At 40.7% G+C, this 13,496-nt stretch overlaps 1 protein-coding gene across 1 annotated transcript in view; it reads left to right on the forward strand.

Moving 5' to 3' along the window:
* Positions 1 to 7,174: 7,174 nt before the first annotated feature.
* Positions 7,175 to 13,496, forward strand: part of OTC (ornithine transcarbamylase) — a 61,898-nt gene continuing 55,576 nt past the window's right edge. Inside the window, exon 1 of the mRNA XM_040468885.1 lies at positions 7,175 to 7,251. Coding sequence (XP_040324819.1) covers positions 7,175 to 7,251 — 77 coding nt within the window. The remainder of the gene's footprint in view (positions 7,252 to 13,496) is intronic.

Here is a 13,496-nt window from a genome sequence, read left to right on the forward strand (position 1 = left end):
CTGTCTACCTTCTTCACATGCCTCACTTGAAAGGATATGGTGGGAAAAGAGGTGGAGAGGGGGTCAGAGATAATCTCCACTGATTTCACAATCTCCCCTAGGGCCTGCATGTTTAAACAAATACTTAGTAGTGGTGCAGCAAGAAAACACCCCTAAATCAATATTTTGACAAAGTCCTATTACTATCTGTTAATTACAAAGTAATATTCCAAATTTGCTGTAAAGCAGGAACTCTGGGGGGGACATACATACAAGTGGAGAGAAAAACAGTAGCCAGCTGATAGATGATTTCCTCCACAATCATAATTCTAGCTTATTTTCTTTTTAAATATTTAGTTATTCATGTATGACAGAGCACATGTGCACAAGAGGGGGAAGGGCAGAGGGCGAAGGAGAGAGTGAATCTTGAGCAGGTTCCATGGCCAGCTCAGAGCTGGATGCAGGGCTTGATCTCACGACCTGAGATGATGACCATGAGATCATGACCTGAGCCAAAATCAAAAGTCAGATGCTAAACTGACTGAGCCACCCCGGTACCCCTCATAATTCTAATTTATTTTCTATTGTCAATTCCCATGCAGATCCAAACAGCATAAAAATACATTCTTACAATAGGACATAGCTTTATAGTTCATAGAGCATTCCAGGGACATTAACATAAATGGATTTTTTGGATTCTTCAGCAAATTGGATATGACCTAGAACATAGAAGACTTTTAAGGAAAGGGAAATTGGATATCTAGATGTGTGGCGGCCCCCCCCCCCCCCCAAAAAAAACCAAAACACCTCAACCTAAACCTCATACCTCAGACAAAACTTAACTCAGAATGGATCATAGATCTAAATGTAATTTGTAAGGTTGTAAAATTTTCAGAAGACATAGGACAAAATCTTTGTGACCCTGGGTGAGGCAAAGAGCTCATAGATACAGCATCAACAGTGTAGCCCATAAAAAGAAAAACCGGCAAGTTGAACTTGATCCAAATTTAAAACTTTTGTTCCATAAAACACACCATCAAGAGAATGAAAAGACAAGCAGCAAACTGAAAGAAAATATCTACAAATCACATATCCAATAAAGATCTTGTGTTAAGAATATATAAAGAACTCTCAAAACTAAATAAAAAATGACTCAATTAAAAAATAAAGTAGGCACTCTATATGAGATGTAGAAAAGTAAGAGTTCTTATCACAGATAATTTTTTCCCTCTTTTATATTCTTTTTTAAAATTATTTCTCTTTTTTTAAATGTTTGTTTATCTATTTTTGAGAGTGAGAGAGAGCACGAGTAGGGGAGTGGGTAGACAGAGAGAGAGGAAGAGAATCTGAAGCAGGCTCTGAGATGACAGAGGCCCAAACTCACGAACTGTGAGATCGTGACCTGAGCCCAAGTCAGACATTTAACTGACTGAGCCACCCAGGCGTCCCTCTATGCTTTTTATTGTATGTGTATGAGAAGATGGATGTTAGCTGAACCTATTGTGGTCATCATTGCACAACATATGTAAATCAAGCCATCATGTTGTATTAAATATATGCAGTGATGTATGTCAATTATTTCTTTTTTTTTATTTATATATGAAATTTATTGTCAAATTGGTTTCCATACAACACCCAGTGCTCATCCCAAAAGGTGCCCTCCTCAATACCCATCACCCACCCTCTCCTCCCTCCCACCCCCCAAGTATGTCAATTATTTCTTAATAAAACTGGAAAAAAATTAAGTAGGCAAAAGATTTGACAGATACTTCAGCAAAGAAGATATGTAGATGACAAATAAGCACATGGAAAGATGGTCAACATCATCAGCCTTTAGAGAAATGCAGACTAAAACCACAATCAGAAGTGACCACACACCTATCTGGATGGCAACGATGAAAAATACTGACAGTAACAAATGCTGACAAGGAGGCAACACAATTGGAGCCCTCATGCATCACGAGGGGAAAAGCAAACAGGCAGAGGTGCTCCGGTAAATATTTTGGCAGTTTCTTCAAAAGTTAAATGTATACCTGCCATCTAATCCAGCCACTCTACACCTAAATATTTACCCTAAAGAAAGTAAACTTATGTTCACACAAAAACCTAAATATAAAGGTTTGTGACAGCTCTATTTGTAAGTTCTGAATGAGGAAACAACTCAATATCCTTTAGTGGGGATGAATAAACAAACTGTGATATATACATATCCATGTGTATTTATTGCTGAATAGTATTCCAGTGTGTGCGTGTGTGTGTGTGTGTGTGTGTGTGTGTGTGTGTGTATACAATAGTATTCCATATGGTATATACAATGGAATACTATTCAGCAATAAAAAGGAACAAACTACTGATAAACACAGTAATGCAATGAATCTCAAAGGCATTACCATGAGCGAAAGAAGCTAATCTCAGAAGATTATATACTGTATGATTCCATTTAAGTTACATTCTAGAAATGGCAAGAGCATAGGAGAGAGAGAAAAGATCGGTGTGCCAGGGGTTGGGAGTGAGAGAAGGGTATGACTATGAAAGAATTTAAGGGGGAATTTGGGGGGGAGATGTTTTGTATCTTGATTGTGGTAGTGGTTACACGAATCTATATAGGCACTACAACTCATAGCTCTGTGTGCCAAAAAAAAAAAAAATTAAGTTCACTGCATGTTAATTAAATTTTTAATTACAAAATATATGAAGTATGTGCATTTAACCAAAATTTAAAAAAATAAAGAAGAGAAAAAGAGTATTGTTTTTGTTTGTAGATAAGGAAACTGACTTGCCCAACGTCATTCCATCAATAAATGATTGGTTCTAAACTAGAACCCACATTTTCGAAGGACATTATTCTTTCCCTATTGTTATATGAGAAATAAATCTTTAAAAACCTAAGCCAAATTGTGTATTAGTTAGCATGCGTTTAGTTGCAAGTAACAAAAACCTCAATTCAAAGTGACTTAAACAGTGGATGGTGCTAGAATGTATGTGCCAGGTGAAAGAAGTCAACCAGAGAAAGACAAATACCATATGATTTCACTCATATGTGGAACTTGAGAAACAAAACAGATGAACATTTGGGAAGGGAGGGGGGAGAGAAGAGAGGGAAACAAACCACAAAAGATGCTTAATGACAGGGAACAAACTGAGGGTTGGTGGAGGGAAGTGGGTGGGAGATGGGCTAAAATGGTGATGGGTACTAAGGAGGGCACTTGTTGGGATGAGCACCGGGTGTGGTATGTAAGTGATGGATCACTGAATTCTACTCCTGAAACCAATATTGCACTGCATGCTAACTAACTAAAATTTAAATTAAAAAAACCCAAAGTGGCTTGAACAAAAAGGGCATTTATTATTTTATAGGACACGGTGCCTAGTGGTAGGGAGGGTCATGAGGTTGGTTGATTTTGCAACTCAGTGATGTCATAAATGACCAAGATTCCTTCTTTCTTGCACTCTGGCAAACCACACTTCATTCTAAGGCTGCTCCTCCTCACAGTCACAGGATGGTGTCTGGTCTCACACTGGGATATGTGCTTTTTTTGTTCTTATCTAGTGTGAGATAGAGCACCAGTGACAATTTCATAGGGCTTGTAACTCAAGTGTGTACTGCATGCAAATGCTTTACATTTCCTAGGATTCTAAAGATTCCATACAACCAGCTATAAAAAGTATTTATGTAATTACTAACACTGAAATAAACAGAGTTTCTCACTGCAGTCACAGCCATATGTCTTATTTGTACAGAGCTCAAAGTTGCAATAGATCTTTGGCAATAGCTATGCTGAGGTTGTTAGACACTGAACTTCATGTTTGGTTATCATGTTAAAGTTTAGCAAGTAGTGTAATAGCTCACTTTATAAAACCTTTATTTAGACAGGTGAGGACCCGGAGGGTGAAAGGGCAGTCAAGTGATTGATTTGGCCAAATTTGCTATCTGTTAGCAACCCAGCCAGAGATGGCATTTGATCTTCAAGCATCCTTCCCATAATTCTTTACGTCACGTTGATTCCCCCTTCGATGCCTGAACTTCACTAGGGAAACTAGCAATTTCAAAGGAATATTTCAAGTTCATACATGATGCTTATAAGCTTTAAATGTCAATAAACTAACAGGGGCGCCTGGGTGGCTCAGTTGGTTAAAGCACTGACTCTTGATCTTGGCTCAGGTCATGATTTCATGGGTTTGTGAGTTCAAGCCCTGCATTGGGCTATACACTGTTGGTATGGAGCCTACTTGGGATTCTCTCCCTCCCCCCCCCTCCCCTGCCCACACTCTCTCTCTCTTTCTCAGAATAAATAAACTTAAAAAAGAACAACTTTTTTAAAAACATCAAGAAACTAACATTCTTTATATCCTCAATGGTACCATTTGGCCATTTGGAATTTTAGGCTCAAATGTCAAATGACAGGATACACTTGGAATCCTGGAGTCTCATTAACTTTACCATTTCCCTTCCCTCCACATCCTATCAGTTGTTCTGATAGGTGGATTCTAATCCCTAAATCTTTCTTGCATCCATCCTCTGTTTTCTATTTCCACATCCCCAGTATGTGCTCACGTCCTTGTTCTAACACAATAACCTTTGTCTCTGCCTCCATATTCTCTCCACCATACTTCTTACACAATGCTGCTGGATTCATGTTTTCACAATATGGCGCAGATAGTAACATATGTCCCCTTGTCTGCCCCAGCTCTAAAACTTTAATAATCTTCCTTATTTGACTATAGATTAAATTCTTAACCCCATAATCTGGCTTTCAAGGCCCTCAACAATCTGGCCCCAATATTCCTTTCCAAATCTAGAGAGAATCCTTTCCGGATAGGAGTGGTCGGCAGTGCTGTGCTCACAATGGCTTGCAAGAGCCCATCCTACACCTCTCCCCCAACTCCATGTTCAGTGATGTCACTTTGGGAGCTTGGATCTGGCCGTGGTGGGAGCATTTACATGACACAAATCCATCAATGCCACAATGCAGAACTTTTTTTTTTTTTTCATTTTCTTTTCTGAAGCAAGGAAGCAGAGAACAAGCCCCTCCCCCTTGGTTAGAATGCCTGGCGTCAGAGCAAAGAGACAAAATGGTTGACTCCGAGTGGGAAAGGATCCATCACTCCTATTTATCACTATTTCCCTCAGAGCCCACCTAGTACAGAGACCCAGTCTGTGATCACTGCACAACTGTTGGTGGTGGAAGAGAAAAATGAGTGAATGGAGGGCTGGGTGAAGAAAGGGAACTAGGTAGGGTGCCAAACCACGCAGTTAAAATGGAATTAGAGGAGTCATGGTGTGGGTCAATGAAAGCATGAACTCTGAGGATGAATGTCAAACCCTCTATGGTGCTCTTCCACATGTTACCCAGAATCTCTTTTGAGATTCAATGAAATTGCCTCTAACCTCATCCCACGTGTGGTGCACCTTTTATCTTCCAATCTCGCTAGGGGTTGTGGGTGGTTTCAGTTTTCTTAGTCTCCTCTGAGGGACTGAGCTCCTACCTCAGTAGAATTAGAAGGGTTTCTGAGTCTCTTTGGCATCTCAGAAATGCCACCTACTTTCTACACCACAGCACTGCAGACACTTGATTTCTCCCCAAGCATTGCTAACATGAGTTGTTTGTGTAGGTAGCACACTTGACTGGAGATACGGGCTTTACACTAGCATACAGTTTGACCTCTTTTCCCTCAATCTCACTGCAAACATTCAATTTCCTTCCTTGTATTACATAGAGCAATTTCACTGTCTGAAACCTATCCAACAACTGGCCTCTTTTGCCTCTTCAAAGATGCTTTACAGTCTTTTCCAACAAAGCAGACTTCTATTCTCCCACTTGGAACATTCACTCTATACCTTCTTACTCTTGTACCCTTGTGAACACTTGCCTCTGCCTGGAATATTCTTTCTGGAACAGAAGACTTAGTAAAGGTTTGAACGGTTCAGTCTTTCCCTCTCTGTCCCGCATCATTCTTTGTAAGTAGAAGGGAATAGCAATAAGATTTATTTCCCTGCTGACATTAATTATGACATCATAACCATTCCAGTTCCTGAAGTGGCCATAATTAATTTTTAAATAGCATATTTTTTTTTTTGCATTGCATAAACTTCTAGCGAGTGTTTACCTGGGTTTGCTAAAGTCACATAAATTGATCAGAAGATGCAGCCCTTTCTTTCCTGCCTCCCACCCTTCCCAGCTTAGAGTACTTTTTCTTCCCTGTGATATGGTAGCGCTTTATCTGGACCTCTCCTACGGGCTTGTGTTATGTATGCTTATTTACAAATATTATCACACTTACTGAACTGCAAACTCTGTGACAGTGAGATCATCTTCCTTCACTGAAGTTCCAGCCTAGTCCAATATCTGACACAGAACGGATTTTGAAAATATCTGATTTATAACTGTGGATGAATGAATAAATGTAAAGCATTGGAAGACCTCTTAGTGATCTGGAGAGGCTACCAGGGGAGGAGCGTATGGTACCCCCTCCCCACTTCTACTGATTGTGGGTTCCTGCTAGAATTAATAAGCAACTACTTGCTTATCGAAGACCTACTGTGTGCAAGGCACAATGGGAGCTCCAGGACTGAGATCTTTTTATTATACCTCCCCACTCCAGCTTTTTGCCACCACAAAAATAGCTCTGGGGCATTTCTTTCTGTTTGTTTTTGCGGGAAAGCTGAGACTTAGAGTTACAAATGAAATACCGTTGGAAATACTCCGGGTTGTCATGTCTACATCTGGGGTTCTGCACTGACGATTCACATTTTCTCAGTGGGTTATTTCTATGTACCTTTACAGCAGCCAGCACTGCAACGCCCTGCATATATTATACGCCCAATGAGTACTTGTCAATTGATTTTGTGCAAGTATGTGACAGCATAAATATATTATGAAAAATGAGGAGTCTGGCCACCAAAAGAATCAGGATTCCTTCTAAACAGACACACACACACACACACACACACACACACACACACGCACACACACACACAGTGGTGGAGCTTGGCTTAAAGTGCAGGCATTCCTGTACCCTGACCTGCAGTATCTCTAACCAGGGGAATTTGATAAGGTAGTTGAAGGGTGATTTTACCTTTGCTCTCTCACTGCAGTTGAAAGCATTCTTAGCTTTTAGGTGGAGCCCACTGTCTGTCGACCTTGGTGAGGCGTTTTCAAGAGCATACAGTGATCTTTTTCATTATCAAAAGAAGATGCTGTTTAATTTGAGGACCCTGTTGAACAAGGCAGCTCTTAGAAATGGTCACAATTTCGTGGTTCGAAATTTTCGGTAAGTGATGGTCAGAGATTGGAGTCTGACTTAGGAACTATGGTGATAACTGAAGTTCTATTCTGCAAAGGAGCACAGCCTCGAAAAGGCGTCGTTTTGGAGGGTTTAGTGCCAGGCTCTACCCTTATTTGAGACAGCTGTCTCTAATTCCAGGTGAGCCTTCATTTCTCAGTCCCCTCTAATCAGATTTCAGAGCAGGCTGGGAGCAGGGGTGCGGGGGTGCGTCACTAACCTCCTAGGGTGTAACAGGCTAAATGTTCTTGACATCTTCCGTTTGTGTACATTCTAAACGGGATCCTGGCTGAAGAAAAATTAGAACCAATTTACACAGGGTCTTCGCTTGTATTTGGATTTGCTTGAAAATAATACATCATTCTAGGGAGTGGGGATTAATCAGTTCTTAAAAAAATGAGACCCCAAATAACAACCAGATAAATATTTACAAAGCTGCTGCCAAGGAGCCTTATGTGTGATGAGGATAATGAAATTTTTAAAACAAAATCCATGTTTGGAATCTATCCCTGAAATTCTTGGTAGCATGTGAAAGGCGGCTGTTTCCAGTGAATTCTTCCTATGAGTTACATCCTGCTTTATAGTTATTGAGCACGCAGTGGGGGTGGTGTGGGGTGTGTCTGTGGGGAAGGGGATAGGGGCAACTAGCTAACTGAGGAAGCAAGGCCATCAAATGTGCACATCGTTGCCAGAAAGCTTCTAGAGTAACTGCATGATAACAATCACATAGAATTTTCCCAGAGACTCTTTCCAACCAACCTCAAAACAACCTCATTGACTTCCTAAAAGGAGAAACTTCTAGTCTGAAGTTGTCTGAAGTTTTCTCCCACTGTGACTAAGTGGGTCTTTGACAGTGGCCCTGAGTCCCTCCTCTGGGCCACCTGACAGCTCTGACCTCTCTGGACTGTATCATTAGCACCATTTCTTTGGTGAATAGAAGACTCTCAGAAGCCAGAATGACATTGTAAATGATACTGTAAATTGAGCTCATAGTATTAGACCTAGGTGGGACGTCAGAGCCACAGAATATTATTAGCCTTCTCTTATTTTACAGAGAAGGTTTATGAGGCCAAGAGAAATTCTGGGGTTTACCAATTAGTACTAGAGTTTGACCACATAACCCAAGTATGTGGAGGAAATCTCAGGTTTTGGAGTCTAAAGAACGAGATTCAAGGCCTGGTACCACCACTTTCTGGCTCTATCACCTTGAGCAAGTCGTTAAACTTTTCTGAAATGTTGCTTCCCCTATAAAATGGGAAAAAGAGTAATACCTGCTCTGCTTACATCACAAGGTGGTTCAACCATTCGTTTAATAAATACTTACTGAGCACCTACTTCCGAGCCATGCTCCTTGCAAGGTGTTGGAGATACAGTGGCAAAGAAGGTACTTCATACCAGACACATGAAGTCACAGTCTAGTGATAATCAGCGAGATAATGCGCGTGAAAACTGTAAAGTGACAGACCAATGTTCATTATTTTATTATTCCATGTCACTGCATTACATCAGATAACAGTTTGATGACATTTTTTCCCATAGTTTTTAACAAAGAATCATCACTGAGCTGAAAATAATCACCTGAATGAACAGCCAAAGCTTGAAACTTAAACTTCTACTCTTCTTTGAAAATTACAGTAATTATTGATTTTTAATGTTTATTTTTGAGAGAGAGAGAGAGAGAGAGAGAGAGAGAGAGAGCAAGTGCAAGCAGGAGAGGAGCAGAGAGAGAGGGAGACACAGAAGCCGAAGCAGGCTCCAGCCTCTGAGCGGTCAGCACAGAGCCCAATGCGGGGCTCAAACCCACCAACCACGAGAGATTTTTTAAATAACGGTCACAAATTAAATGTTTGGAACTAAAACATCTGCCAAATGTTGAGGCTTCTTTGGTATTTACTAATATGCTATCATCTACATCCAGTAGTCAGACCATAATTCTCAAAGTCCTGGCTAGCTGTCTCTCACAGTGAATGGGGCTGAGGCTAAAGCCTAGCTAAATCGGCCCAAATCTGTACCTACTATTTGAAAATATGAGAGCCTCGAATCACTCATGCCATTAGAAACTTAAGAGCATAAGCCTCTCATGAAAATGGGCTGACTTTGAAACGGTGTTGTTCTCATGCGGCGTGGGTATTTTTCTTTCCAACTCTTTTCGTTAGCCGTGCTACTTGCCAGCTAGATGAATTCAGGTTTGCTGAGGTCCAGTAAGACCTAAGGCCTTTGATGACCTCTCAACAACAGTGAAAACTCCCAGTCAACTCTGCCTGTATTGTACTTTGACTTTCAGCCTTCCACAGGGAGTCGAGTTCTTCCCCCCACCCCCGACCCATATCTCTTGGGAAGGGTGGAGGGACCTTGCTACAGAATATACCATGTGACCTTAACACCAGAGAGTGATAAGAAATGTGTGGTCGGTGTTTGGCAATGCCATAAAACGGGTACCGCACCGTTTTGAAGTGAGCAGCCATATTGCCATGGACAGGATAAAAATAACAGCTTAAGTGAGGCTGAAACCATTCATGCAGCCTCCTGAATCAATCATTTTTCGTCAATTATTATTTCTTTTTTTCCCCCAAATCAATAGGATCAGACACCAAGACTGCCGAGAAGACCCAATCCATAGGCTTTTCATCTCACAAACAAGGCTCTAGAGCCTGGCGGTGTTTGGATAATAGACAGTGTCCTGTGATTTGTTGCCTATTAGGGAAACCACTTAGAGCTTTTAAAGAAATCACTAAAAAAAATCTCTTTCTTTATCAGAGAAGACCAATTTGTAAGTGCAGTTCAATTTCATCTCAGAAATAGAAATTTCTTCAGAGAATATTGAGCTAAGCCACCCAATTTTGTGGAGGTTATGGATTGGAGCGGAGGTGACTGGTTTTCAGGTATTTCATTCCAGACCTCTCTAAGGGCTTACATAACTCATTATGCTCCCTTCATCCCACACCCATGCTATCTGTACGCGTGTGGACACACCGATGAAGTGATTACAGGCCATCCGTGCTCTTGCCTAGAGGAGAGAAAACAGTCCTCTGTGATTAGTCACGACTTCTGTCCTAACTGAAAATGAATGCCCTGTTAAAAACATACTTCCCGGCTTCACAAAACTATACAGGGTCTGAGATCAGGCGTGGAAGGGGGTCATGATATTTCCCTTGGCCAACAATAAAATTTGGGTTTATTTCCGGTTTGTTATTTTCAGTAATGTAGTGATTTAACTAAGATAGAAGAAGTAGGGCAGCTACAGATTTTCAACAGTGTCAGGGTTCCAGACCTATAATAGCAGGTCTGCACAAAGCGAGCCTGCTTCGTTTTTCAGATGAGCGGAAGTTGCACCATTTTAGAAGGCTGACGATCTAAGATATCTTAGGAACCACCTAGTCCCCCCATTACAACAGTGATTTATACCACATGTGAGCATGTGGCAACAGTGAGAAAGGTTGCAAGTCAATTTTTAGTAATAAACTATTATTGTTAATAAAGTAAAGAAATTTGGACCGTTTGTGCTTTTTTTTTTTTTTTTTTTCAAATCAGTAGGATGAGATTCAAGGGTTTTGTGAAGGTAAAGTCAGTCTCCCTTGCATGCATTCCAATATTGAGATGGCAAGAAAGGGATAAAATTAAAGGCAGGCCACTGAGAATTCGGATGGCTCCAGTATGGCCTATGGGAAATCTTGTGTTTATAAACTTCACGAATGTTGCGGAAGACAAAGACAAGACAGATCACTGATTGTAAGTTCATTTTCTTAATTTTTCAGATAAAGAACTGAGGCCAAAGATGGAAAGTGATCGTCCCGAGGTCAAAGTTTGACTAGGACTAGAATTTGAATAATTAAAACCACTGCTGTTTTTATTCCACTGCTGTGATTATTTTGATCCTTCCAAACTGATAAAGTTGGCCATTCTACCCTTACGCAGTATCCTTTTTTAAAATACAGCCAAGATATCTTAGTAAAGAAAGAAAAAATAAAACCAAGAACATACGCCTTAATGGTTGCATCAATCTGCAACATTAAAGAAACACAAAAATCTCAGCCATACGGCCCATTGACTACCCCCTTATGCCTCCAGAAGATAGTCTTCATCTCAAATTTTCCATGGGAATCAAAATATCATTTAACACTGAATTTTTTTCCTATTCTGGCAGTCTGTTTCTGACTGACCACATTTTACTCAAATCAAGCACTTTCTCTTCCAACAAAATACAATTATACAAGGGAACACATCCAGGTCTCCTCCCGTGCTCCAAACAATTTACCAGAGTTAGAAAACGCAGACTCTTGCAATGAAAGGCTTTATTCTGCCAATACAGAATATGCTTCCATTTTCTAGCTAGGAAGATATTTGGGTAAAGCTAATACAAAGATCTACTATTACCTTGGCTTAACTTCTTAGCATTCAGTGATTTGGGGCTGAGAAATCTCTGTAATTATTTCTTCCAGGGATACAATTAATGTAAGGAACTAGTCTTGCCTTTTTCAAAAGCTCTGGCTTTAACCAGACTGCAATGACAGTTTTGACAGAAAATCTGTACGCGGTTCCCATTGTTTCATCCAGTATTGGATCCTCCCTATTATGTGTACGAGAAAACCAAGTATTTTTATGGGAACACTAAAATAGTGATTCTGGCCCAGGTTCAGGCACTCGAGAACCAGGATAGGCTGCCTCCAACTGAAGCATGAGGTCTCTATAAGTAGCCATTTATGCCAGTGGTTTTAGCTGGATAATTTGCGTGTGGGTTTATCACCAGAAAGCCAGAAATGCTTGATATAGACCAGGAAAAAAGCGGGGGGAGGCCTACGGCAGAGGTGTTTCAACAAAGGTACAACTGCGGACCTCTTCTGCTTTTCTCTACATTTTAAGCAGCTTAGGAAAGAGGTGTGGCAGCTCCATTTCAGAGCCAAGAGGAGGTCTATGAGGAGACAGTAAACAGGATAGGAACTTAAACTTGAACCATTGTGTTTGCTTTCCTTCCAGTGATAAATTTTCCTGGTTAGTTCCTGATATCTATGAAAAGCAGCAATTTTTCCTATGGGAACACTTCCTGCCCCACCTCCTGGATAGAACAGAGAAAGGCGGTGACTAGTCTAATGATTTTTCAATGGTGTAAACAGTATGCCTCCCCTTCACTGGTTGAGATGCAATTAAAAAACATTTCCAGTTAATCACTCACATACTATGATAACCAGATGTACAGTATCTACCTCTCTACCCTTTTTGTCCCCAAGAGCCCTGGGGACTTAGTATAAAAGGGGCTTGTGGAGAGAGGGAACCAAAGTATTGGTATAGTTCACTATTACTGTACTTTGGGTTTGGCTCTCAGGGTGCTGTGGGCAAAAGTTTGTCCCACCAGATCCTCTCACCAGTCTTCCAGGTTTTTGCACTTGACTCAGACTGCTGTGCCTGAGTTCCGAGGTTATTATGATGCTTTTGCTTCATGTGCGTATGTCCAACTATTGTTCCCAGGAGTGCAAATACTACACCAGAGTCGTTGAGCCCTGGGGAATTTCAGCTTTAGCAACACCCTAGGCCACAATCAGTTTTCCTCCATGACACTCAGGCCTTGTGTTCAGCCTAGGCTACAGCCCATACTTGCTCTTCCCTCAACATTAATTCTGTTTGGGGGGCTCTTGGTGTCTTTTTCTTGTCATCAGACTTTCATAAAGACATTGAAAACCCATCATGGAAAATCTCTCTAAATTAATTCTCAGAAATCTGCTGAATTCATTCTTATACAAATTGTTTTACTTTTGTCCAGACACGTAATATCATTCATTCGCCCATTTACCTAGGAAATATTTATTGAATACCTACTATATCCCAGACATTGTAACAAGCACTGGGTATACATTAATAAAACAGGCAGGATCCCTGCCATCATGGATCATATAGTTTAATGGGAAGATAAAAAGTAAGTAATATAAACAGACATATAAATACATATTTAAAAATTATGATAAGTAGCATGAACAACATGAAGGCAAAGCGGAGATTACTCAACACTGTCAGGGAAGGAATCTCCCAGGAGGTGGTGTTTAAGCCCTTGGCCTAAGGCTGAGAAAGCCAGCATCAAGAGCTGAGGGGAGAGTGTTCCGGACAGAAAGAATGGTATGTGAAGAGTTCTGCAATGAGAAAGCCTTTGGAGCACAGGCAGTCCTTCCTTTGCACGGTCCCAATATGTAGGGATTTCAATTAGCACAGTTGAGTCAAATAACACCAGTCTTTTGAGTACACTG

This window comes from Herpailurus yagouaroundi, unplaced genomic scaffold (genome assembly GCF_014898765.1).
Source record: "Herpailurus yagouaroundi ecotype Mexico unplaced genomic scaffold, PumYag 67793, whole genome shotgun sequence".
In the NCBI taxonomy this organism is placed as follows: domain Eukaryota; kingdom Metazoa; phylum Chordata; class Mammalia; order Carnivora; family Felidae; genus Herpailurus; species Herpailurus yagouaroundi.